The sequence below is a fragment of the Pagrus pagrus genome (genome assembly GCF_965226575.1).
Source record: "Pagrus pagrus genome assembly, chromosome: 13".
In the NCBI taxonomy this organism is placed as follows: domain Eukaryota; kingdom Metazoa; phylum Chordata; class Actinopteri; order Spariformes; family Sparidae; genus Pagrus; species Pagrus pagrus.
In genome coordinates this window covers 13,458,283-13,484,912 of record NC_140197.1, presented here as the reverse complement: position 1 = coordinate 13,484,912, position 26,630 = coordinate 13,458,283, and the positions used below count along the sequence as shown (strand labels likewise).

General features: G+C 41.6%; 2 protein-coding genes across 5 annotated transcripts in view; one reads left to right on the top strand and one right to left on the bottom strand.

Annotated features, from left to right (window-relative positions):
• The window catches only part of clec16a (C-type lectin domain containing 16A), a 41,985-nt gene extending 27,100 nt beyond the window's left edge, over nt 1–14,885 (top strand). For 3 of the 4 annotated variants that reach the window (XM_084371751.1, XM_084371752.1, XM_084371750.1), the window contains exons 19-23: nt 5,809–5,960; nt 7,175–7,379; nt 8,426–8,596; nt 9,907–10,044; nt 11,773–14,885. In XM_084371751.1, coding sequence (XP_084227877.1) covers nt 5,809–5,960; nt 7,175–7,379; nt 8,426–8,596; nt 9,907–10,044; nt 11,773–12,356 — 1,250 coding nt within the window. In that variant the 3' untranslated portion in view covers nt 12,357–14,885. The remainder of the gene's footprint in view (nt 1–5,808; nt 5,961–7,174; nt 7,380–8,425; nt 8,597–9,906; nt 10,045–11,772) is intronic. The other variant, XM_084371753.1, reaches the window with a different exon arrangement.
• A 5,527-nt stretch (nt 14,886–20,412) lies between these two features.
• On the bottom strand, nt 20,413–23,467 carry socs1a (suppressor of cytokine signaling 1a). The gene is made up of 2 exons (XM_084371087.1): nt 23,227–23,467; nt 20,413–21,913 (listed from the first exon to the last, which is right to left on the bottom strand). The coding sequence occupies exon 2, from the start codon at nt 21,854–21,856 to the stop codon at nt 21,143–21,145; it is 714 nt and encodes a 237-aa protein (XP_084227213.1). The 5' UTR covers nt 21,857–21,913; nt 23,227–23,467; the 3' UTR covers nt 20,413–21,142.
• Between the last annotated feature and the right edge of the window lie 3,163 nt (nt 23,468–26,630).

The following is a 26,630-nucleotide window of genomic DNA, read 5'->3' as shown; positions in this document are numbered from 1 at the left end:
GTCGTAGCCTTTAAGAGTTATCATATCATCTGTGACGACTGAGTTGCAGTTTCGGGGCTTTTTGGAAGCACATTTGCTGAACGATTAATAATGTTTACCTGAAAAGAAGCGGCCTTATGAAGGGATCAAAGCAATGACGCAGCAGCGTGCCTTCAGATACTTCATTTGTTATGTGTGTCTGTATTAGAATATCAACAATTAAATTTTTCTACTCATTTTTGTGTGGAACAGCTAATCTGATATCAACAGTGGACCTGGTTTTAATTCTTGAAAGACCTTCTTCTTCTGTGATGACTGTATTTTGTGGTAAAGCTCTACTACTTTTTCCCAAAGCCTGGTGATGGAAACACACCCGAATGTTCTCCCTATGCCCCTCTTTTGGGTGGAGGGTGGGTGACCTCAAGAAATCCTTAGACAGACGGCTGGAAACACACCTATTGAAACCAAATGTCTCCCTGCAGCCTCGCTTTCAAATCCAGCACGGTGGTTGAAACTGTGACTGTTTTCAGGATTCCAGATGTCTGTTGAAAGAGTCTGTGGCAGATTTGGGTAAAGATAGCCTATAAGAGCAATCATATCAGGTTTGACATGTCTTCCAGTAAGTTTTTATCTCTTGAAAAGATCATTCAAATCAATCTCTACTCCGAGTATCTCTTAGTTTAGTAAGTAAGATAATCTGTCTTGCATTTAACTCCAACATGTATGGTTAAAAAAAAAAACAATTCCCTTGTTGGGTTTTCTGTCAGTGTCACTTTCATTTCAACAAGGTGACTGACTAAGAACGCACTCTTACAGAGTAAGTGTGGCGAGCAGGAGGGTTTTTCCTCGTGTCTTTGGGAAGTTAAACCCACAATCTTCCAACCACAGAAACTAATTTTCTGACCATTCGGCTGCCGCCACCTCCATTTCATCACAACCTCTGGTAACTTGTTGAATCACAGAACATCGTCTGGGGGAGTAGTTTTTTTGTGGTTGCAGAGCAAAAAGTTGTACCTTGTCCTGACTTACAGGAGCATACCAAGACATGAATTCACATTGATAGTGTTTAACATGGAAGTTCTGCAGTTGGATGTGGAGTGCAGCAGTGGAGTTTTGTATTTGTGATCGATTTTAGCACATGGACTTATTTATTGTGGCTTCATAAAATGATGAACACCTCGCTAGACTTTTTAGTTTCTTGGTTTTGCATAGTTTTTGGTTCTTGTAGGTATTTGGAAGTGAATATAAAAGTAAATTTTGAAGAATCTGACTATTTTTGGGTGTTGTATATTTCTAATGAACACGCTCAAGTGTGGCCAGTTTTTCTCTTGAGGAGATATGAGGCTCGAAACTAAACTTGAGTCACATGATTTTATTCGCACGAGTGAGTACAGTCTCACTATTGTCTACCTTCAGTATTGTTTATGCAACCCAGCGGGATGATTAGAGACACTTGGTAGCTCAAGCGAGTGCCTGCAGGGACAGGGAGTGTTGAACATACACAAAGAGTTGAGGCTCGCAGCTGCTCACTGCATCGTCTGGTAGGAAGTTATCCAATTCAAAAAAACTGACTGACACCATTTCTGAAGAACTTGAGCAATAAATAGCATCAGCACAACATTTGCTGAATGATTAATCATCGCGAAACTGGCCTGATGTCGTCACATGATACAGTAGCACATCTTCAGACACTGCACCAATTATTATAGTTGCTTAATCACCAGTATTGCTTTTCTTCTTAACGTCTCTTCCATTTCTTCTAAAATGGGGTGTGTATCTAAAAGGTCATACTTGGAAAAATGCTGTACCTCATGAAACTAAATCTTTCATAGAAAGGTGCTTCCCTGTAGTTTTGTTTGAAAGTACTTTCAAAACAAATTCAGAGGTTGAAACTGTGATTCCAAAAGTGCTCGAGGATTGAGTTGATTCATCATCTATTGAATGACGTTTTTGACCGAGCAGCTTGACGACCCCCCCCCCTCCGCCTTCTGTAACCAGAAGTTAAGTAGAAATTGGGGGTGGGAGGGTTTTTTCCCAGCTGGTCTGGGGATTCAAACCATCAAACTTCCCCTCGTTCCTCTGACCATTTGTCTGTTGGCGCCTGGTGCCACCATAGTAAATCGGGGACTACCTCTCCAGCTGCAGGTACTTTTCACCGTTTTAGTGGGTAAAGCCGAGCTCCCGGCAACCCCCCGTGTGTCTATTAATGTTGGCTACAGAGAAAGTCATAACCAGAAGTGTGTGATTAAAACTACAGGCCACAGTGTGTGCACCAACAGCTGTCTGACCTTGAGAAAAACACCAAAAATGGGGAAAAAAGAATGTGTTCTGCCAGAGCAAACAATTAGTAATGTACACCATTAGTCACACGTCTAATGATGAATTGTCTCATGTCAGAATTCTTGAGAATGGAAATGAAGGAACCAGAGAGCATGAATGGTTTACAGTTGAAGAGATATGAGTGAGACAAGAGAAAGAGAAGTTCAGGGGGTTGTGCGTCAGTGTGGTGTTACTAGTTTACATGTGGAGCCCGTGAGGGTGGGTGATCTTTAAACCAAAACCAGTGGTGTCAAATCAGGTCAGCATCAGTTCTACATTTCATGTTTGCTTTGCAGTGCTACACTGCAGTGAAGCTGATCATGTGTGGGCTTATTGTTTGTCATCATCCTAGACGCGTGGGAGAAAAGTGGACTTCTTTGTCCTTTAAAGTGTTAAAGCGGTGTGTCAGTGCTGTATCAATATGTGTGTGTGGACACAGTAGTCACAGCTGGGGTGGAAGTCAAATACAGCTCAGCAGGAAAACGCAACTACACCTGATTAAGAACAGTTGTAACAGTGTGTGTTTGAGAATCTTCAGTCAAACTTCTGAACTAAAGAAAAAAGAGACAAAGCAATAAAAAACACATAAATCCACAATAAAAAAAGAAACAAAGGGGAAAAAAGGAAAACTAGAAATAGGTTAATGAGTGGCAGACTAAGAGAACTGAGTTATAACTGGTAGGTTCTAGTAGGTGATGAATAAGTACATTCAATACATTCACTTATCTCTGTGTGTCTGTATGTACATACCCACATACATATACCCATATATATAACCACATACACGCTTGTAGACATATGCATATACTGTATTCATACTCATACCAACACACCTATATACACACATCTGTACGTGTACACCCATATGCGCATACACATTCGTACAAGTCTACACAGACTACACACGCATGCATTCACATCCATGTGTACATGCTAATTATGAGTTGTGATGAGTCATTCTGTGGCATGGTCCTCTGTCTGTTTGAGGAGACCAGGACAGCTGAACTCTCACATACACGCAGTGTTGCTATAATTTCCCGTCATCCATACCTCCACCTTATTTTATGAGTCATGTTCTCCATAAATTGTACTTCTTGAGTCATACTTTTCTGTTTTCTTAAATGTGGGGGTTTAGTTTTTGTCCCACCGTTCAGTTTTGCTTCAGTGTTGTGATTCTCAAGATTCTGAAAAGGTATTTTTCATCTTGACTAAGAAAAGCTGGAGGTTTTCCCAGTATGATATATTCTGCTGTTAAATAGACACACTCTTCTATCAACTTCAAAACTTATAACCAAAATGGACGACTTTACATTAATAGAAGATACATAAATAATTTGCAATTCTATCACCATATTTCCTCCATCACTAAGAGCCTGATCTTTTATATTTAGAAATAATTTCTGGGGTCAAGAAGTATGTCATTATTTATTTTCCAAGCGAATTCCCTCCAAAATAAGGGAATTTCATTAAACATCTGTTTCGATTTTGTTTCATTGTTTCATTTTATTACGTAATTATTATTACTTCACTTTCCATGTTTTCTTCAAAATGTTAGTTGTTGGTTCTTGTTTATCTTATAGATTTTATACCAGATTGTATAACCAGTGATCATAGTAGCCATATTGGGTGTTTACCTATATGTCGCGCTGAGGTTTTTCTTAAGAAGATGAATCATTGTTTTCATTTGTCACATAAAGCAGAAGTGGACTGTTGAAGCTACAGTATTGTCATTCTATGTGGTTTGGATGACTAATTAAACGTTCCAGTGTATGGGTGTGCGCGTGGGTACGGTGTGTGTGGGTGTGGCCCAAACTCAGCTTTGGCTCAACACACTTCACAGAGTAGGTTTACGACTTTTTTTTTTTTGAATCGATACATCGTACGTTCTTTGACATTGTGTAGGAAAGGCTCCTGTACGCAGCATAATTGAAGTCTTATCAGTGATAATCAGTCAGACCAGCGTTGTTTGGTCACAATATTATCAGTCCTGTCAATCATTTGGAAAAAGCCTCAGTTGTGCAGAAGTCGTAGACTGTAGATATGTTGGGTTTTAGTGTGTTTCTCCATGTATCTCCCATGGACTTCAATACAGTTGTCACCACAGTCTGGCACCAAAGCAAGATTTGGTGACGTGATGACCCTTCCATCTCTTTCAGGTTTATTGGTTGTACACACGCCGACACATATTGGTGCTTCAGCTTGATTGGCTCTCTTGATGTGAGCACTGTTTGAATTTTTCAAACTCTAGCACAAGCCCTCCATCAAGCTGCCAGCTTGCCAGGTATCCCAGCATGCAATATGCAGCAAATCAGCCATTTCCCGTAAAAAACAGTGAATGAGTGTGCATTTCAGTGGACAAAGTGGACATGTCTATCAGAAAGCCTGTTGGAAAAGAACAGAAACCTGTTATTGTCATTTTGCAGAGTACAAAGAAATTAGGAGTGCTACTCCTGATCTGATCAATGCAGTAAAGGAAGACACAAATATTAATATAACACATCTGTATATAAAAATTCGCAGGACCAATAACGGCTTCAGTATACAAACATCTACAGCCGAATAATAGGTAGAAAACAGTACAATGCTAGAATAAAACTAGTAATCTAGAATAAGAAAACAAATAAATACAATGCGATATTCATTAGAGTATTTGTTTTATTGCCCCTGAATTGTTGCACTATTTTGAATGTAGTTGTTGCATAAATATAACTGTGATGCACAGCAATAAATGTAGTGATGTGGAAAAAATAATTTCACAGACTAGATGTTATTGCACAATAGGGATGTGTTTCACAACATGGATGTATTTTGCACGGAAATATGTTATGTAAGTTAGTGCTCAGTGGAAGACAGACTTATGCACATTGGGGTCATTAGTAGTCACCGAGTACCGACCGATACCAGTGCGTGTTTAAAAAGAAAAGCTGTTCTTTTAACAGCTGTATATACTATTAACCCTGTGTGGATGCGATATGATTGCTATTATTGTTGTATGGCCTGGCTCAGGTAAAACCTTGCAGAGCATGATCGCCATACAACATTCTTTTTTTATCTAAACAAAGACACCTAGGAATAAATAACAATTCCTTTTAAAAACTGTTAAAGTGAAGCCACCTTTTCAATAGAACAGTTTAAAACCGTTGTGCTCTTTCGCGTGATGTGTCTTCAAATGCTTTATAAAGTTGCATAGTGTTGAAATTGGACGTATACCTGTTGTTTTGCTACTTTGACTTGAGTAAAAGATTTTAATACTTCTTCCACCACTACATGGCATTGTTCTTACAGCCTCAATGCAGCAACTTGCGTCTGTGGCCCACTAGCATTAGAGGATGGGCCTACAAAACTAATTTTACATTGCTTACATCACTAACTAATTATTTAGAACATTTGGTCCCAACAGGTGATACTGTGTTTCCTTAAGAAACAGACCTGAGGCACCTATTCAGTCAAACCTGGACTTGAATTACTCAGCAGTGCATTGACATCGTCATGTCTGTCTATCTCTTTCAGATAACAGTGACCTCATAGCCTGTATGGTGGTCAGTAAAGATGGCGGCCAGGCCCAGAGGTTCCTCGCTGTAGATGTGTACCAGATGAGTCTGGTGGAACCGGAAACCAAACGTCTTGGATGGGGTGTCGTCAAGTTCGCCGGCCTTCTGCAAGTAAGAGAAAAGTGTCTGTGTGGATGTCCTTTATGCTAAAAAAGGTTCAGTCATTAAAATCAATAATTTATTTTTTATTCTGTTGTTTCTCAGTTATACTTCCCTCTGCTCTTCACTGTTTCTTACAGCTTACGTTAGTGTTTCTTCTTTCTTTGTGCAATTCCTTGTTTTTCTCTTTCTTAGTTTTCTTGTTCCTTGTTTTCCTTCCTCTTTCTCTTCTATTGCTATTTTCCCTTCTTCTTTTATCAGGTGTTTATTTTGATGTTTCCTAAGCCCTACATATCAATTTCCATGGAAATATACCATGAGAGAGAGCATACAATAACATATTTACCCAGTATAGGCATGTTTGGTCATGCTGTGTAGTAGTTGCAGTATATTCTGCATTGTCACCATGGCCTGATAAATTAAAATGATATTGCTTTTCATTTTTCTGATATCAGAATTGGAGATTATATGCATTATGCTATTGATACACTATATCACTGTATCATTGCAATGTGTTTCCTGCATACTATGAATCTATAAAATATAATGTGTCCTTTCTGTTTCCTGTGAAACCTGTCCCGTCATTTCTGCCAGATTCTCATTTGCTTATTTTTGTTTTAGATTCAGTTTTAGTTTACTGTAATTGCCCTCATTCTAAAGCAACAGCACACAAGAATCCACCTGTTGAATATGTAATGTTAAGATGCAAATCATATTATCTGTCTCAATAAAAACAAATCACAATAAATTAAGCTTTTATACTTAATTGCAAAAAAGAAAATCTGATATAAATTTATGCTCATATTTATTTTATTTTAACTAGTTTTGTAATGAGGTAATACTGTCAAAGTTTAGTTTTAGTTTTTCTTACAGGGTATTGTTTTTATTTCAGTTGATTACAATTTTTTCACTGTTTGTTTAAGTTGTGGCTAACAGCACCCCGCCCTAGTGTCAACTTGTGAAAGAAGCTAATTGAGGGTCCATTTATCTGTATTTTCTCGCTTTGCATCCATTTGGTTGTCTCATTCAATTCTCCTTAAATCAAAGAAGAATATTTTTTGGTTAGTTTTTTCTTGTGTTTGTCTCTACTCATATGTCTTTATCCCACTGTTTTCTTCTTATGTTTCCTTTTCATTCTCACTACCTTTCCCCTCTCTTCACCTCCCTCTGTCTCCCCCTCTTGCCGTTAAATCTCTCACCCCACTCTTTGTTCCCTCTCTCAACAGGACATGCAGGTGTCTGGCGTTGAGGACGACAGCAGAGCACTGAACATCGTCATCCACAAACCCAGCTCCAACCCCCACGCCAAGCCCCTGCCCATCCTGCAGGCCAACTTCATCTTCGCCGACCACATCCGCTGCATCATCGCCAAGCAGAGGCTGGCCAAGGGTCGCATCCAGGCCCGACGCATGAAGATGCAGAGGATTGCAGGTGAGGGAACAGAAAGCCTTTTAAGGCTCCAGCCCACACTTTACTGGTCAAAATGACCCATTTCCTTTTTGCACAGAAGGGCAGACTGACCAGCCTTTTTCTCATATTGGCTGAAAGTGTTTCAGAAACTACTTTGAAAGTACAGTTACAGTAGTTTTTACAAGAAATCACATGAGATGTTAAACAGAAAGCAATCACTGAAGTACTTTAAACAGAAGTATTCATCACTGAGCAGCTAGCACTGCGTTGACCTCATCTTTAGCAAGGCTTCAAAAAAATGATCAAGATTAAAAGAAGTATGAAAAAGGGAAAATCTATTAATATGTTTATCATTACTCATTGTGAAACTACTCTCCAGCAGAAGTGTAGGCTAATCTCTTTATTTAGTGCGTCATTTCTCTGAAACAGACAGTGTCCTTCCTCTCTTGTCCTTTATTTCTTATTATTCACTTTTTTAACTTCTAAAATATCTCTTCCTCCATATTCTATACTTATGTAGTTAGTTTCATGTCTTGTGTCTTTTTCTGGCCATTCTGTCATCCTTGATAATTCCCCTTCCTTCAACCACAACTTGACATGTACCCATACATTTTTTGTCCACTGACCAAAATTGCTGGTTCTTCTTTATGTGCATTCACAGACGGAAGTTATGAAGAATCCTTTTGTACTGTAAACACTTATGGATTTACCCATCAGCCACTTGTACTTCCCCTCCAGATGGTCGAATTCTGTAGAATTGCACGCCAAAGTATAGACAAGATAATTGCTGAATCGGCAAAATTTTAAAGTCAAGGAGGATGTGAGTCCTGTGAAAATAACGGCTGCGGACAGAAAAAGTGTTGCACATACAAAAACACATTTTAGGCACATTTAATGCAATCATAGTTAAGACAAATATGAGGGAAAACATTTCTCCTAGTTAGAGATGCTCTATGAAAGTTTGGATTTAGTGCTTTTCTGTAATGTCACATGAAGTCGCAAAGTTTGATTCTGTACTGGTGTAGTGTTTATCACCCTCTCACACTCTCCACTTCTTCTGTATGCAGCTCTGTTGGACCTGCCTGTGCAGCCCAGCGCAACGGAGGTATTGGGTTTCGGCCAGACGGCCAACGCTTCACCCAGCGGCCTGCCTTTCCGGTTCTACGAGCAGTCGAGACGGGCGCCCAATGACCCCACCGCCAGCAGATCAGTCTTCGCCTCCGTGGATAAAGTACCAGGTGACCAGAGTTCGCTGCCTACACATACTGCTTCAGCCTGCACACTAGTTCAGAGAAATACACTCTCTTCTGTTTATGCGTCTTTCTCTGCTTTAAATCTGATCTGAACGATCTTATAAACATCATAAAACAATGACAGTAAACTCCTGGTTGACAAACACTGGATACTTTATGAGAAATATGATAAAAGTTGAGTTTAGAATCTTTTAAGATAAGTTTCAGAAAGTTGTGTGACCCTCAGACCAAAGTGTGATAATATCAGTGGAAATGGGTTTGTGATTTGATCTTCAGCGTAGAAATGTAACAGTGAGTCAGACTTGTGTCTATCAGGAGACTTAGATCAGAGGTTTTGTGCAGAAATAGGACTCCTGAGAATACAACTGAAAACTCCCCTGGGCTTGCTTCCAATTTTAAAATTCATGCATTTTCTTGTAAGTTAAATACCATTCAATATAGTTTTACCTGAAGTTTACTTTTATTTTTCCCCTTGTCTGTTCCTGCTAGACTCTTACCCACAGGTTTATATTACCTGCTGCAGTTCTGAATAGGACGCTTTGTTTGACTCAGCAAGGGAACCTGCTCCTGTGGAAATAGGTCCTGAAATCCTTGAGCTTTATCAGTGTGACCATAATAACAAGCTTCTATTAGAGACAACATTTATTAAATACATTTAGAAAAACGTGGTGCTTGTGTTGACCTTTACAGTTACTCTGAGTACTATTTATGTGCTGTGTGCTTCAGGTAAAAGTCCAATATTGTAAAAAAGCGAGATTTAAACTTCTTTTTTTAGATATAAAACGGGTCTAGGTGTGGTATAGATAAGTCAAAATGCTCAAACCACATAGAAATGTACACAGCCCATTTTCATCAGGACTTCCATAAGGTTATGATGTCACAACTATACAGTCGCTGTCCTCAGCACAGCCTCGGTTGCAAAAATACCAGCAGAGATGATGCAGAAACTCGGTTAGTGGCGCCTGCTCAGGCCGGGGAAAGCTGACCAATAATGGCAGGCTGGGCTTTTCAGAAGGAGGGCCTTAAAGAGAGGAGAAGAGATGAATAGAGGTGCTGCAGCAGTGGACTATATGTATCAGAAAAACACAGTTTTTGAACATTAACCATGTATATACTGTGTGCCACACAATAATCCAGGCTCTTGACTTGTGTCTTTTCTTGTACGTTAATCATTGAAAAAAATTTTAAAGGCAGCGCTCATCCCCTGAAAGGGGGTAGCTATGGGCCAAATGAAATGGTAACACATGAGTGTGTCTCTCTGCGTGTGTGTCTGTGTCCATGTGCGCCATCTCCAGGTTTCGCAGTGGCTCACTGTGTGTCGCAGCACAGTCCCTCGCCCCTCTCCTCCCCCTCACCTCCCTCCAGTGGGAGTGGGAGCACAGGAAGATGTGACTCTGTTACTGCGAGCACTATATCAGCCCAGAGCCCCACAGGTAGCGCTCACACAGCATGCATAAACACACACATAGAGAAGCACAGACGCTACATTATGATGTCCGAGCAGACGGCAGGATAGATGTATGAAGTGGACCAGCTCTTTATGGCAGCGAGGTGTGGTCAACACAGTATATCTGCACTGTACAGCACACACATACGTCCTTTACACATCAAGTATTGGGTGTAACTATGGTACAGCAACGTATATACACGCACACACGCCCACGCACCACATAAACCAAAATAGTTTCCAGTGGTGTCAGTTGAGCTGTTAGTACCTAAGAAGTAGACACACACAGTGAATAAGTGCTTCCTCTACCACAGGGTCATATAGACTGGCTGTTTTTGTTCTGTTCTTTGTGAATGTAAATAATCACATTCTGTTCTCATGAGAACCTGTTTAACTACTCACAGACGTGCATCATATGGTGCAACTACATTCCTGATTCCATGCTTCAGGGTGACGCAGAGTTTTGTTTTGACAATCACTTTCACCTTTACTCTACTGACTGATGTAGCAGGACCCAAGGACTCTTGACATTATTTAGTTTTTTAACCCTTGTTGAAAAAGAATGACACATTGTTGCAGAGAAGCTGTTCTAAGTTCGCCAGGCGAGTGCCTCTATATGTAGTCTGAATGTTTCACACACTGTCTGAATGGCTTCGTAACTGCAGCTAATGTTCTTGTTTGTAAATAGCATTGCCAGAAGGAAGCTTTGTTTTAAACCTGTAAGAATATTCCACTGAGGCGAGACATTAACCAGTGTTTTTTTAAATCTTGACGTATATTGTTCTGTGTTATGTTGTTCGTTTACATCTTGTCAGCCACAAAATGCGTAGACCTCCAGAGTTGCAGACCATAATGAACGTGCAACCTATCATGCAGTAGTTTGTTCTAAGTTTGTCGAATATTTATTGGTCATTGTAAAACAGTTTTGTTGTATCTTCCAAACTGCACCATTATACTCTTACAATGTAAGTATGCTTGCATAGTAGTTTACATTGTAGTCCATAGTTTATTTTGTAGTTCTGCCCGCACAAACCAGTGCTGCTGCTGCTGCTGCTGCTTTGCTAACGTTAGCTTCTTGTGCCGTGTGTCCACCCTGTACCTCTTTTTACACCAATATTACACTTTAAAAAACATTCATTCATTTTCCCACATTGCACATACTTCCTTCCAAATTCCTTGTATGTGAAAAACCTACTTTTCAATAAATGTATTTATTTTTATTCTGGATATAAAAAGAGGCACTTTGTGAACACACTGCGCTGTGCTGCTTAGTTGTAAGTCCGCCTGTGTCTGTCCAGATGATCTATACCTGCATAGATCTGTGTACTAACTACATAAAGCTCTCCTGTTTGTGCGTCTATGTTCATGTGCAAATCCTGAGGGCTTTGGTTTCCCACTGGCTTTGGGTTTTATCATGAAACTTTCAGAGTTGTGTTTAAGGCAGAGGCTTTTCTGCTGAATGAGTTTAACACTGAGTTTAACTTGTTTCCTTCTTAAGTTGCATACAATTGCACATTTAATCTGTTTTCTTACGTGGAATCCTAACCTTTTTACCCTGCTACATCATCTCTGTGCAGAAAATCAACATTAACAAAGAAGGGCAAATATTTATAATAAAGAGAAGCCCCATCATTTTACACCAGAAACCCTAAAAATGTGTCTTCCTCCGAGCTCACCTTCCTCTCCCCTCTCTCTCTCTCTCTCTCTCCTGCAGATGATGGTACATTTTTGGAGCACACCCCGCCCTCCTCCTCGGGTGGAGAAGGGGAAGGAGGAGGTGGAGAAGTAACGCTTGTCTCCTCGGTCACAGCTCCGACGCTGGCCCCGAGCCTCACCCCGGCGTCCCAGCCCACCATCTCCCTCCTCACCGACAACAGCGCAGACTCGCTCAGCGTGGAGTCGCTGACGCTGCTGCCCCCTTCAGACTCGCCGCACCTGCACCCCTGCGCCAGCCACGCTCCCGCGACACACTCTCTACAGAGACCAGACGCCTCCATCGCAGAGGAGGAAGAGGAAGATGATGGAGAGCCAAGAAAAGAGGAGGAGCTGCAAGAGGAGGACGGGTCGCCGACGGATGAGACGGAGACGGACGCGACGGTAAAAGAAATCACAACGGCGGAGTTGGTCACACCCACTGATGAGGCGCCAGAGGTGCCAGACGGAGGAGATGAGCCAGAGGGCGAAGACACACCTCTGGAGGTAAACAGAGACCGAGAAAGACGCGACTCGTCGGCCACAGAGAAAACAGAAGATGCAGAGACACGCAGTGAAACACCAGACTCTCCTGAACTGGATTAATCACCACACACACATTCATGCTCATGCACTTAAACTCGCCTCTCTCCGACACACACACACACACACACACACACACACAGTGAAGTGTGATAGTTAAACTATCCAGCTTGGCTGCAGTATATTTTGATGTCGCTACCTGCAGGTAGTGTGTGATGTGAATAGTTTAAGGGGCTTTTGGAGGCATCTCAGCATTTGTGTTTGCACATGAAGAAAGACTCTTTCTACTCACACAGAGAGGACGGAGGACGAGACAGACGCCGGTCCAACTCAAGGAAGGCTTTAAAGCACATTTGGGTTTCTGCGAGTGTGTCTGGTCATTTTTTTAGCAAGCGTGTGTAAAGACGCGCAACCAGCAACGTTTTTTACTCATTCTGATTGATTGTTTGTCAGCTCAAACACACACACACACACACACACACACACACACACATGCTGCTGCTGTGAGCTGTTCATCCGCATACTATTTTTGTGTCTTACTTTCACATTACAGGTCACCGCTAATGTTTTCTTGGTGGTGCTCACGTCTATGCTAACAGTACACACAGCTGCACTTGCCTTTTAACCACTTGCATGTCAGACCTGTCAGCAGTTACTGCCACCTAGACCTGCCATCAGACAGGTGTGTGTGTGTGGGCTCACCTGGCCGCATGTGTGTTCTACATTTTGTTCAGTTCTTATTGTTCCACATTTAAAGTGACGGCCCATTCGTTTCCCACCCACTAGTCAGTGTAAAATAGCTTTAATCTGCAGCATCTCGAGCAAGGAGGGAGCAGGTCTCATACTGTAAACATTCATTCGATGTTATCGTGGCATCAGAGCTCACAGCTAATCCTTTAATCAGTGAACATCTTTGGTGAGGTGTGTGAAAGCTGCTTTTTTGATTTGCACGCAGTCGGTTTCCATCGGTTACCGCTGCTCTCTTGAGCTAACACATTAAAACAGTTTGGGTTTTTTTATCAGATATGCAACAGTGATCAACAAACTTTGACCTCGTTCAATTGGATTTCATTTAAACCTCCATTCCAGATCATTAACTTCTCAAATCCATTCTGCAGGGATTAGATAATGTGTTTATGCACAGAGGTGATTCATCTGACTGACAGAATAAATGAACCATCTGAATGGAGTAGAGGCTGCTGAATGAGCGAGTTAATAATTAATGAATTCTCTCAGTCCATTCAGTCATTCATTCATTCTCTACATTAAGCTTTCCAGCCTGTAGCAACACGGATGTGCTGCTGTTTTACTGATTTAAATAAAGCTATCAATGATATAGTTAGAAAAATAGATAAAAAAGTAAAAATTGATTAGTTGAAGCTTTGACAGGCTCATAGAGTGATGCAGGATGATAGATATCAGTTATTTTAGACGTGTTAACTGGATTAACATGCGTGTCTTCAGGTCAGAACATCGCCACAACAACACTGGGTTGAATGTATCTGCCAGTTGCCCCTCAGGCGCTGACCTGAGCTCAGCTTTTACTCTCCATTACTCTCAACACTCCTGTGGCTGATGGGAGCATCCTCTATAATTTGGTGTCAAAACAGGGTGGTAAGATTTCTCCAGCCAACTACTGGTGAACTATAAAACTCCCCCACTCTCCAGGAAAAGTATGAGTCTTATCTGGTTAATAACCCCCCAAAAAAACCTAAAACATAGCGAAGAACCTTTTGAAAAATGCAACTATTACCAAGAAACAAAAGCACTCTTAGAAGTACAACATTACGTTTTCTTCCCATGGTGCTCTGAGTTCAGTGTCGAGGGGCAAACCCCTCCTCGCCCTCTTCCTTTTAATCATCTGAATAAAGCTTTACTACTGCAATAATCATAAGAGCTAACCAATGAGGGGAGAGATGAATGTAACGGACTACTTGTCTCTCCAAACAGCGGTGATCAATTTGAATGGGATCAGTGTGTTTTATCCTTAATTCATGACTTAGTTTGTAACAAAAAAAAAGCCAGTCTTGAGCTCTTAGAGCATCTTTTCTCTCTTATCTCGTCATCCTTTTTTTAAAACCCTTTATTAACCTTTCCCCAAGCTTTTCTCTTTTGCCTTTGCTTTCCGGCTCACGCTCTTCTTTTCTGTGCCATTATCTCACAGCTGAAGTCTTAACGCTCGATCATTCTTATTTTTTAACTCTGTACAGTCATCGAGTTTGTAAAGGAGAAATTCAGAGCAATACTCTTTTTTTGAGTCGGTCTCTTAGTATTTCCATCTTGCTTCTGTAAATAGCAGAAGAATGATAGTGATGACGATGATGATTACTGAAGAGGCTTGGCAAAATTTGTAGAGCGGCCTCTGGTAAAGACAACATGGCGGCTTGTTGCCTGTACCCATTGGCCACCTCTATCCAAACATGCCATGACAAGCCTCTGTTACTTAGTCTCTGATTGTAGTGTGGGTGTATGTAATATGTTTGTATGCTCTGTAAATGCTCTCGGCTTTTAAAACCTGTAATTATTGTTAATGAACTGAAACAGAGGAATAAATAAAGAACTGCAATAAATTATTCTACTTAACAACAGCGAGACAGCTCTGTGAGTCTTGTTATTGTGTTAGCAGACAGAAGGTGTGTTTTTTTTTTTTCTCTTACTTGTGATTTTCTTTCTCTTTTTTTTTCCCCTTCTTCGCAGAATAGCACTCTGGTAGTAAGAGCAGAGGAGGTTCTCCTCAGTGTTTGAGCAAGAAAACCACAGGAAATATTAGAAAAGAGCTGTCAACTCCAGGAACACACCCTCCCTTATATACATCAGTGAATGTGTGAAGGCTTCCACGTATTGTGTTTCATGGCCAAGGTCGCATATATATATAATGAACTTATATGGGGTTCATTTTCGGGTAACTTTGTATGTACAGCAGAAGATTCACTGTAAGGGCACATTGAGTAAAAACATTTAGATTTCAAGGACAAAGTTGTATTTTTTCTTTTTAAAGTGATATTAGGAGAATAAAGTTGTAATATTTCAATAAAAAGTCAAATTGTGACAAGGCATTTTGTGAGGAAACGGCTCAGGTTTTAATGCTCTGGTGTAAAAAAGAGATGTGAGCAGTCTCATGTCAGATGAGTGACGTTGAAGACCTGAAGGTTTCAGTAATAAACACCTGACGGTCTTATCTGAGAAAATGAAACCAGTTCCAGGATGTATGTGCCAATAACCAGATGTGTTTTCGAGCAGCAGTTTGATGATATGAAAGTATCCCATGAAGACCGTCTGAGCAGTGGTGGACACTGCTGTCTGAGGGGGCGAACATCGGGCACCGGGGGCACCTTTATTTCCGTGACTCTGATACTCTGTACATTTCTATGTGATAAGTCTCAAATTTCTATGCTCCACAACATTTTGAGAGTCGAAAACCAATCGGTAACATAAAGAGCCATCCAGCGTTTCTATACAGGAAATGGTGTTGCGTCCTAGCCTGTTTTTCTAAGAGTTAACATGTACGCATGTTTATTCTTCATAGTTGTGTTCGTGAGACGACCTGAAGGTTAAGATCATGACGTTGCTTTTACACTTTCTACCTTTTGCGCCGTGTTTCTGCGGCTGCTGCAGGAGCCCTCAGTCATCTTGTGGTCTCTATGTGTTGCTTTTATCTTGGTTCCTCTCTTCAGGGAAGTCTGGTTGTGTGTGCGTAAACATGTGAATGGGTTCCTGGTACTGCAACCATACTGAAATGCTGTAGTGAATCTGTGTGTGTGCGTGTGTGTGCATGCATGTGTGTGTGCATGCAGGCGTCTTTTCTCTGTACCAAACCACAGTCACAGCACTGACTTGATAGTTTTGACTCTAGAGATCTCGTTGGAAGATTTGTCTGTGCAGTTGCGCTGTTCACGTCTGCCCGATCACTAACATCGTATACGACAGTCCTAAATATGAGCCCTGGTTTTGTTAGAGATGCTTTCTAATGCATTAAAATGTAGGGCCACTGTTAAGTTTGAGAAATTATATAAGAAATGTTATATTTATATTAAAGGGCTTCTATACAAATTTTCAGCCCAGTCACGACAACAAAGGTCATGTGACTGTGGATGACGCAAAGTCGGCGTATCACCTGGACGCAAAATTGGACTTACTATGGTGTGGCAGATAAATGAGTCGGAGCTATGGATTTTATACCATCTGGTAGCAAATTAGCTTAGCTTAGCGCAAAGACTGGAAACGGGGAAAACAGCTAGCTTTGTCTAAAATCTTCCTGAAGTCTTCATCACCAGGCAACTAGTGCAGACCAGAGGAAGTTGTTACTACCACATGTTTCTGAATTTGAGGTGGTTTGTCCACTCAGATTTGCAGTATGTAGCCCTAACGGCAACTTGCAACGGTCTCCTGCAGCAGAGAAAACTTTCTCCCATCACCAGCAGAGGGAGTTAGATCAACTCTCACATCTATGCCTGGCGAGCATCCGTCACACATCCTCATGTCAGGTTAAAAGAATGTCCTCGTCTGAGCACCGTAAAGTTAGCCTGCTAGCTATACTTAGGCAGCTAAGCTAAGAAGATGCAAATACCAATGACACAGTCGAAAGAAACACGCTCATGACGGTCCGCAAAAAAAGAAACACAGCTGCCATCAATGTAAACGAGCATGTTGAGTGACCCATTAAGTCACAATGTTATCATTGGCAGGACTCAGTAGCGGATCACTGTCTGCCATCTGCAATGGATGATGGTATTGGCCTGTGGCCCAACCCTAATTTCCACAAAATTTCTTCCAAATCAGTTCATCATACTGTTGATTCAGAGATTAACCCATCTAACAAGAAGTGGTTAGGAAATAAATCCTGTGGAGAAGCCCGAGGAAACACAGGAAACTGGTGACTAATGACTAATGCTGGGAACTCCTTTTGCACATCACTTTTAAATGAGAATTGTTTTACGAGGAACTTGGCATTAGTATTTGGTCTCCGTGAAGGAGGTTTTCCAAGAAAGCCACAGAGGCTGCTGGACGGGATAATAGACAATGTAAAAGCTAGCCTTTACCACGGGGAAGTAATAAAGTCTCGTACTGTTGCCGTCTATTTCATTTGTTGAATAAAGGTAAAACAAGATCACAAAGAAGACAACAGGGCATCTTATTCACATCAAATGTCCCTGTTGTTCTTGTTCCTTGTCAGACGCTTTGTGGGCATCTTTCTCTCGAGCTGTCAGTCTACAATTGATTTCTGTAGAAGGGCGTGTGCATTTTTAAAGGACAGAAAAGTCCGAGCGGAGGATTCCACAGAAATCAGCTGATAAGCGCACAATCACAGAACACCTCACTTCACCTTTCACTTCTTAAAATAGTCGGGAATGTCCTGAAAACTGAGAAGCTATGAATGAAACTGCTACGTGTATCACTCATCACCATCCCCCAGACCAAGAACACGGACACACACATTCTGTCAAGCCTCTGACTTCAGTTTCTAGGTAAAGCTTTAAAAAGAAAAGTGAGGATTGATAACAGGTTAAAATGATATTACAATCAGACTTTACATCACTGACTCATGTTCCACTGGGGTATGTGATCCACCCTCTTCCTCAGGCTGAGATAATTATATCCTCAAACTACACAGGCTTTACTTGAATCAGGTTGTGAGTATGATATTCGGTATGACTCAACATTGTGTCTTTGTTTGTGTGTGTGTGTGTGTGTGTGGCTACATGTGTCTAGACCCAAGAGAATAAAAAAAATCCCCCAAAAAGATCACAAAAGCCTTATGGTAAGGTTTGGTGTTCGCGTTGGAGTTCTGGTTAGAAATGAGGAAGGGGTTGGAGGTTAGCTCAGGTTAAAACCACAAGTTGCATCTGAAAAAAGTACACTACTGCCTGAAAAAGTGACGCATACTCTCACATATACTCTCACATATGTCATGAAACTGCAAAATTTGAAGAAATTACTCTGCTTTCTAAACATAATGCCAGTCGAAGTCACAGGTCTGGTCATCATCACGTACCCACACATTCTCTAGTCATGCTGTATTTTTAACACTGACTTGCTTCTTTTTTTCACAATTTAACTTTTACTAGCAAACTTTGGTGTCAATTCAACCGAATTAACGCTCAAAGATGCAGTTTGTGTATTTGGTAACACAGTTAATCACCTTCTTGGTAGGTTCGATTGGAAGTCTGATGCCACTCTCATGCGTGTACGACCGAATGTTGAAGCTGAAGCTAGCAGCTGTTAGCTTAGCTTAGAATAAAGAGTGAAAACAGGGGGAAACTGCAAGCCTTGCTCTCCCCATCAAAAAAAATCAGTTTAAATCTGTATATCTGTATAAAATAGTGAGTGTAAACCAGCAGAGACTCTTAGTTAAGCCTCGTGCTAGGTCAAGACATAAAGTTAGCATATCTCGCGTTAGACTAAAATTCCTGCTTTTACACTGCGTGGTAGCTTCATATTTACCACAGAAGCATGATATAGGTATAAAAAAAAGCAGATAAGACAATTCACCAACTTGTGGAACAAGTTTTACTGTTTACTGATTCCTGATTTCAACCCATAACCCATTTACTACCAACCATGCTAGCAGCCAGCTAATTCAGAGCTAACATTAGCTTCTGTTAGATATGTTCAAAAATATCAACACACATCTTAGACACATTTATTTAAGCTAGGAGGTAAAATGCACTGGACATAATACAATGCTAATGTTAACTAGGAAGTGGTTGGATGCTAACATTAGCTAATGGGGTATTTCATTATGTTGTTTTACACTGAAATATGGCCAGATGTCCCTTCAGATTTCCAATATCTGCCATTCATCACACTCATAACAATTTGTGAGATTCCCTTCACCTGGAAACTTAATCCAAACGTCCCAGCGTCCCACCCTCAGCGTGATGTTAGAGTAAAGCCATGTAAATCAGTAGATTGTGAGGTATTGACGGAGATTGTTAAACAACAACGACATGAAAATGCAATATAATGTGTTCTGACCACCGTATGGACAAATTGGCAGGCAGGGACAGAAAAAAAAAAAAAATCAACGAATGATCCAATGATTTATGAACTTTTCAACTGTTTCACGTGAGAACAAAGTTTCTTAACATCACTTCCTGCTGCAGTTCTACAACAGTTCAGATAAAGCAACAGCTCTGTGTGTAAAAATGTGTAAACGTTGTGTAAGGTTCCTGTTAAATCACTTTTCTCAGTGTGTAGTGTTTCACTTGCTGTTTCCACCCATGTCAGCATGACTACATGGCTTTCAGCGCTGGGCTTTGGTCCATTGCGGCATTAAGTATAATAAAATGTGTAAATTATGTTTGTCAAACACACAACCCTCATGAGTCATATATCCTCAAACCAGGTGTACCCACGTGGTTCAGTGGTGCCACACCTGTGAGTCAGTGTATAGGGAACATAAGGCAGTGGTTTGTTTAAAAAGCACTTATCTCCTTTATGCCTCACTTTTAGCTTCTACCTCTTTTCATATATTACTTCATACCGTTCTTCTTATTTACATAGCAACCTGTTTAAATACCTGCTGCGTACAAGGAGTTTATCAGAAAATGAAATGCAAACCGTAACTCAAACCCTGACCTTGATCTAACATCTCTGTCAAACCACTAACCCAAAAAATTTCCCACTTCCTCCTGAGGAAATTTTAATCTGCTGTGGGTCCTCACTGAGTTTAAAGCACTACACACACACACACACTATCACACGCTTCATTATGTGTCACTTCTGTCCCTGTTTCTGGTAAGTGTGTGTGTTACTAAGCGTAATAGTCCATTTACTACCAAAGTAACCCCACCCACCAGTCACTTTAGCCTACATAGATGAATCACTGTGGTGACGATACTGTACGCTACCTCGCACACTTCCTGTCTGACTGTCTGTCTGTCCTATTGTCTGTGGGATAGCGTGGACACAGTGTGTGTGTGTGTGATCACGAGGGTGTGTGTTTGTCTCCACCCCAACACACTCCTACTGCTGCTGCACATGACATGGTTTGGGGGGGAAGAGAAGTAACTGCATCAAACACCAGGAAGGTTAGTTTAAATATGTTTTATTTTGAAATAAAATAGTAGAAAATATAAAATATTTTAGACATCTGATTCAGTAAAGAAGAACACAATGATCTCTTTGTACAAGAGGTAGGGTGCCTCAACATACAGTACAACTTAACACCAGACCTCCTGACTCCAATACTTGACTTCTTTTTCAACATATCCTGCGTTAAAGAAGACATCGTCTGGTATTCGAGCCGTCGGTGCTGGCAAACATTCACGTGTGATGTAAACATTCAAGGACATTAGAGTTTAAATCTGCTACGAAAATGATTCCTACTGGTACCGTCGGCTGTGACCGTTTCAACCGTACCCTCCGACACGCCTCCATGTTTGTTAAAGTCCACTCCGTCGTCGCCTTAAAAGTCCTTCCGTTATCCGTTCTTACATGTTTTCGGGCCACAGCGAACCCTGATAGAACATTCACAGCTGCTGTCACCAGTTCTTTTATCTCTGTAATGGCTCCTTCGTGTCTGTAGTTTTCTCTTAATGCAGCGCTTTCCAACTTTTCATGCTTCCTGGAGACCAAAAGCCGCTTTGTGCGTGTGCAAGCGGGAGTCGAGTCTCCGGAGGTAAAATATGTTGAAATGTCAAGCGTGGACCCTGTCCGACTGGAGACCGCCTGATCTCCGCTGTGGTGACAATGTCTCTTGTGACAACAGGGAGCTGCTTTCATCTGTAACCACGGCAACGCTGTCTTAACATCCAACGCGTGATTGTCAGGCTGTACAAAACACTCCGGTAAAAGCTGCCTTCTTGAAAATAAAAATAATACTATCAGAACTTTATAAGGCAAGTTTGCTATAGTTTGTAAGGGAACTCCAACAGGTAGTCTTGGGCCACATGGGTAATGGGCAGCTCTGGAACCCGGCTCTGTCCGCCGCACAGCTCCATGACGCGCTTCCTGCACAGTTCCTGGAGCGTCGGCTGCCATTTCCTGTACGGGATGCTCAGGCTCTTCTTGGGAGAATTGATGTAATACTCCAAGAGGGCGAAGAGCGTCGGGAAGGAGCGCTCGTTGCCCGCCAGCGAGAACTTCTGCCGACTGTAGGTGATGCGTACGCTCACCGGCCCGCTCTTGGCGTGGTAGGACAGCGTGAAGAAGACGTCCTTCTGCCGGCTGTCTCGGATGAGGAAGCTTCCCAGGGGAGCGTCCCGCAGCATGCGATGTGCGTCCTCCACTCCCAGAGGACCCCAGTAGAAGCTGCTGCGCTCGAGCTTGGACGCTGTGTCTGTGATGATGTTGCAGTCCTCCTGGCAGGAGAAGGTGGGGAAGTGGGTCAGATACACGGAGGGGACGGACGGCGTCCTGGGGCTCCTATCAGGGGAGGCCCGACGCTGAAGCTGCTCCGACTCGAGCTCGTGCCTGGCCAGCGAAGAGGAGGAGGACAGGGAAGATGACGAGGACAAGGATGAGGAGGATGATGAGGAGGATGAGGATGATGAGGAGGATGACGACGATGAGCTCGACAAGCGAGTCTTGTCATGGCCTTCCACTGTGCTGTCGGCTACCATCCTACAGGGGAGAGCGGCCCCAGACCCTCTCCCATCTCTAACCAAAGCACTGACATCCTGAGGGAGACAACAAGAGAAGGAAAGGGTTAACTTCATGACTCTTACAGCAACATTTGAGTCAGAAGAGGAAGATCTTCATCGACAAACTAAATAAACAAACTCTCTTTGTTTTCATGACTCAATAAACAAACTGACCTTAAAGGACAGCACAGTTGCATACTGTTTGTTTATATGTGGCGGACCCTGCCACCTCTCTAGCTTCAAACAGTGTTCTGGGACCTTATTTTCCTCTGAGAACAGCTTGTTTATTCACTTAATTTACGTATTATTACCTCAATAATATTGTAAATATGAAAATACTGAGTTTGATTCCCTTCTCCAAAACTGCGCAGTGCCCCTTTAAAATTAGGTCGACTAAGTGAAGCGTCTCTCTCACAGGGTTATAAAGACAGTAAAACACAAAGTTAAAAGGTTTTAGGCAACGACCATGTAGGGCCATAAAAGCAGACAAGGCCAACTTCTGTCCTATCGGTGTGAGGACGAGTACTTCTTTGTGTGTGTGTGTGTGTGTGTGTGTGTGTGTGTGTGTGTGTGTGTGTGTGTGTGTCTGTGTGTGTGTGTACATCTAATCTGAGTGGAGGTCAGTAATTCATTCTAGTTTCCATTGATGGGTACTGTGTTTGATATGAGTGGAATCTGCGGTTTGGCTCGAATACAGTCAAGGCTGATGTCAGCCACAGGCAGATTACTGTACACTGTCTACACACACACACACACACACACACACACACACATATATATATATATATAGTGTTCATAAGTGTATTTTCTTTCTTTCTCACTTTTGCCTTCGTGGCTGAAATATCAGGTTGTAATCAAACGCTTTCAAGCCACTGGCAAAAATAAAACAACTTTCCACACATAAATGGGACTAAAAACATCTGCAGCCACTCACGAGACCAACCCCTTATCCCATGTCAACAGGCCCTGTCCCTGTGTGATTCACTTCCCTCCTGTCTACCTGGAACTGGTGCAGCAAGCTCGTGAAAAAGTTGCTTTAAATTCCAGGAAAGGGTGATGATCACCAGAGGATGACGTGTTATTTCTATTATAAGTGTTATTATTTAGCTTTGATTCAATGCAATCATGTCTTAAATTCAAATCACTCAAGTGATCATCAATTATTCCTGATTTCTGTTTGTTATGAAAGTTTCACGGATGTTAGCAGCTGGACTTTGGGGATCAATCAGACCATGCACTCGGGGGGTTTTACGCATATTTTTCCAGTGCGCAGCCACGAAGACCACAAAACAGCATTTTTGTCCTCCAGACACAGAAAGGTGCATTCAATCCAGTGCGGGAAATCTTACCGTTTTGTTCTAACAGCAGCGCCGGGTTAAAGATCCGTCTGCGTGTAATCCCACAGTGCAGACGGAGCGATGCCAGCTCTGAGTATCCTGCAAGTATAAATCCGCGACACGATCGCAGCGTCAGAAGCGGCCGGGACGCGTCTGACAGCTCGGGGAGGTAATGAGTCGACCTGCAGGGCTGTGCTCGTCAAATCATCACCATAGTGTGTGTGAGCCGTGGTAAACACTGCCTAGTCTTTATATGCGCAGGCCCCGCCTCGTCGAGTTTCCTTGAATAGACTCGCATCAGTATCAGCTCCGATTCTGAGAAACACTCAAACGAAAGTGAAAGTGAGCAGACGAGCCCTCCCTCTTTCTGTTCCTTTGAACCGATCGTCTGATTTGGAGAATTTAGAGCCCCACGTGACTGGAGGACGTTTACAGAAAGGCAGGTAGATTCGAGTAATAGCAGGATTTATTAGACAGGCTGTTTTTATAAACGTTTTTAATGTCTGGTTTTTTTTTGAATGACTTGTTTGATTCATTCATTAAAACAGTGTGTTCGTAGTTCAGATGTGTGCGATTTAACGCGCACACCCCCCAAAATACATTTCAAAGGAGTCTGAAGCGTTTTACATTAAAGGAGAAGTTCACCCGAAAATAAAAAGAATCAGTTGTTACTCACCCCCAGTGCTGATGGGAAGTCTGGTGAGGTTTTGCAGTCCACAAAGCATTTCTGCTTTAAAACAGCGTCGCGGCACTCTCCTACACAACTGAAGTCAATGGGGACTTGTTTCAAATAATAGCTGCATTAAACAGTCGTTAAAAGGCACCGTGCTGTACGCTATCCCAGTCTCCTGTGGCACAGAGATCCCAAACTGATTTGAAAGCATGTTATTTTTTTAAAGGTGCGATATGTAAAAATTGGCCAGCTGTCAAATCCACATTAATTAGCTCGGGGTATTGGGATCTTTGGGTGTTTCACTTGATTTGTTTATTCTGTGACATATCAGAGTTTTTATTTTGCGTTTTCTGAATAGTTTTAATTCCCCAAAACTGCATATACACCCATATCCCAATATCCTTTATTAAGTTTGAGTAGTGTAAATAGGGAAGCAGCATATCACCCGAATTACTGATGTCGTTAGCTAGTTAGCTTGGTTTGCCGTGCATCTAGTGATCCAGACTGGGATGTCGTTTACAGCACCAGCACAGATATGTTGGACTGGGACGGGTCGGGGCTAGCTGGTTAGCATGCTCACTTCATTAGATATCTATTCGACACAATACATAGATGTTATAATGTCAAAACTATTATTATGTCACATTCTGTTGATTATTTTTAGGTTTTTTTTTAATGTTTTCGACAAAAATTCTCACATAATGCACCTTTAAGATGAAATTTTCACGATAGCTACCTATTTTGAGCCATTTGTTTCTGTATTTGTTTTTAAAACAAGTCCCCATCTACTTAGTGGTTTAGGAGAATGAAGCTCCAGAAATGTTCTGTCGACTATGAAACTTCACCTGACTTTACATCAGCACCGGGGTGAGCAGATAATGACTCTGTTTTCATTTTCTAGGGGAACTTATCCTTTAAGTAATAAAATCAAGTTCAATGTGTTTCATGACCTGTTTAGGTTTCAGTCTCAGTTTAGAGTTAATGTAGCCTAGATTTTGCATGTAGATGAAATTCCCCGCTATAAATCAGGCCCGGTGCATTTTTTAACCTCTGCTCAATAGGGCAGATAACGATCTGATCTCTGCAGTCAGAAAGCATCCCTGTATAATGTCAAACCACATTAAAAGGACAATTTAAATCTTTCTGTTTCCAGTAAATACTTGCAGTACTGAACAAGTCAGTGTCTCCGCTGCACTCCTTTATTTGTTGCTAATAGTCAGCTGTTTTACACAAAAGTGTTTAATGCTGCCTCGATATTTGTGTTGATTCATCACCGAAATGCTCATATTATGACATCCAAACAGTCATCTCACTATTTTTGACTTTCAAAGCTGCCATTTCCATTGTGAAACCTTTTTTTGATTATTATTATTATAATTATTATTATTATATTGTATGACATGCAGTGTTAATACAATGCAGATGACACATCATAGTAAAGTTCACAGTACTCTTTAGGGTTTATTAGTGAGACTGAGGTGGGTTACTTTCTGAGTAAGTCACTTGTTTCACATTAAGTCGGCTTGTGACGCAAGACTCACTTCAGAGGAATCTGAAAATGAAGTTAAACCTCATCTAATTTCATTGAAATTAAGTCTTAGCAGCAGTTTTCCAGATTTGTTGTGGCTGCAGTATGTGGATCGTGGCTGTGTGCACACTGCAGGCCTCTCTATGCTTGCAGAGCAGCTATACTATGTTTTGGCAGACGGTTGTTAACGACTTAATCAGGGTTTGGTGCCAAGTGCTTCATGTATTTAGTAAGTAGCCGTACAATGAGTAGCATAATGTACAAGACAGTACAAGATCATTCTAAATATTTCTGCACATCTACAAACTTCACAAACCCTGCCAGAATCTATCTTTGGCATTATGACGGTATCTTTTTTTACTACTCCAGTGTCAATCTTGCCAAGTGCAGCTTTGCGAGATCGACGGAAATGAAAGTTATGAGCAGTCTGCTGTTGGCAAATGTGGGCCAAGCTTCACAAGTAAGTATAAACATGGTTTCAGAGAGAGAGATTAGCTAAGACCCAGGTGGTCAGGTTACAGAACAGTGGCTCCGTGAAACAGAAAGTTAAGGAAATGCTCAGGTCAGCTGGAAGGGAGGCAGACAGATGATAGCTATGATAAGCTATGTGAGCTCATAGTGTATGTATCATGGTTAGTTTCTTAAATACGGACTCATCTGACCCAACTAGTACTCAGATTAGACTTATGGTTCCATTACGACCACTCTGGAGGACTAAGATAAGACTCATGGACTTTGTATCAGTCTTGTAACCTTCATTTTCTTTTTCGGTTGACTGATAAGATGTACTGTACTTGCTCCTCCCTCGCCCAGTGGAAAAAGGGCCGACAACCCCTTTTGTTTCCCCATCCACAGCCTATTTGTTTGTCCACAAGTTAGTTGCTTCAGCAAATAACCAACATAAATCAAATAAACTCTATATAATCTGTAAAAACATAATATATATCTATTATAACGTGGCAACCAGATGCCAGATGGTAAACATGCATCCAAGAGGAAGCTATGAAGTGGTTGAGCCAATGGTCCCCGGCCAGTTTGTAAAGATAGTAAACCACACCAACACTCCTCCGGTACGCCAGGCTCCTAGTTGCAGCTAGAGACAGCTAACATGACTGCTAGCTACATGGTTAACTTAGCTTACCAGCTAACAGCAGCTACAGTTAGCAGCAGTTGGCGGTTACCATGGTGACATGCTGCCCCCTGTTTGTTGGAGTA

Coding starts and splice junctions, on each gene's coding strand:
- socs1a (XM_084371087.1), bottom strand. CDS start 21,856: ATGGTAGCCGACAGCACAGTGGAAGGCCATGACAAGACTCGCTTGTCG.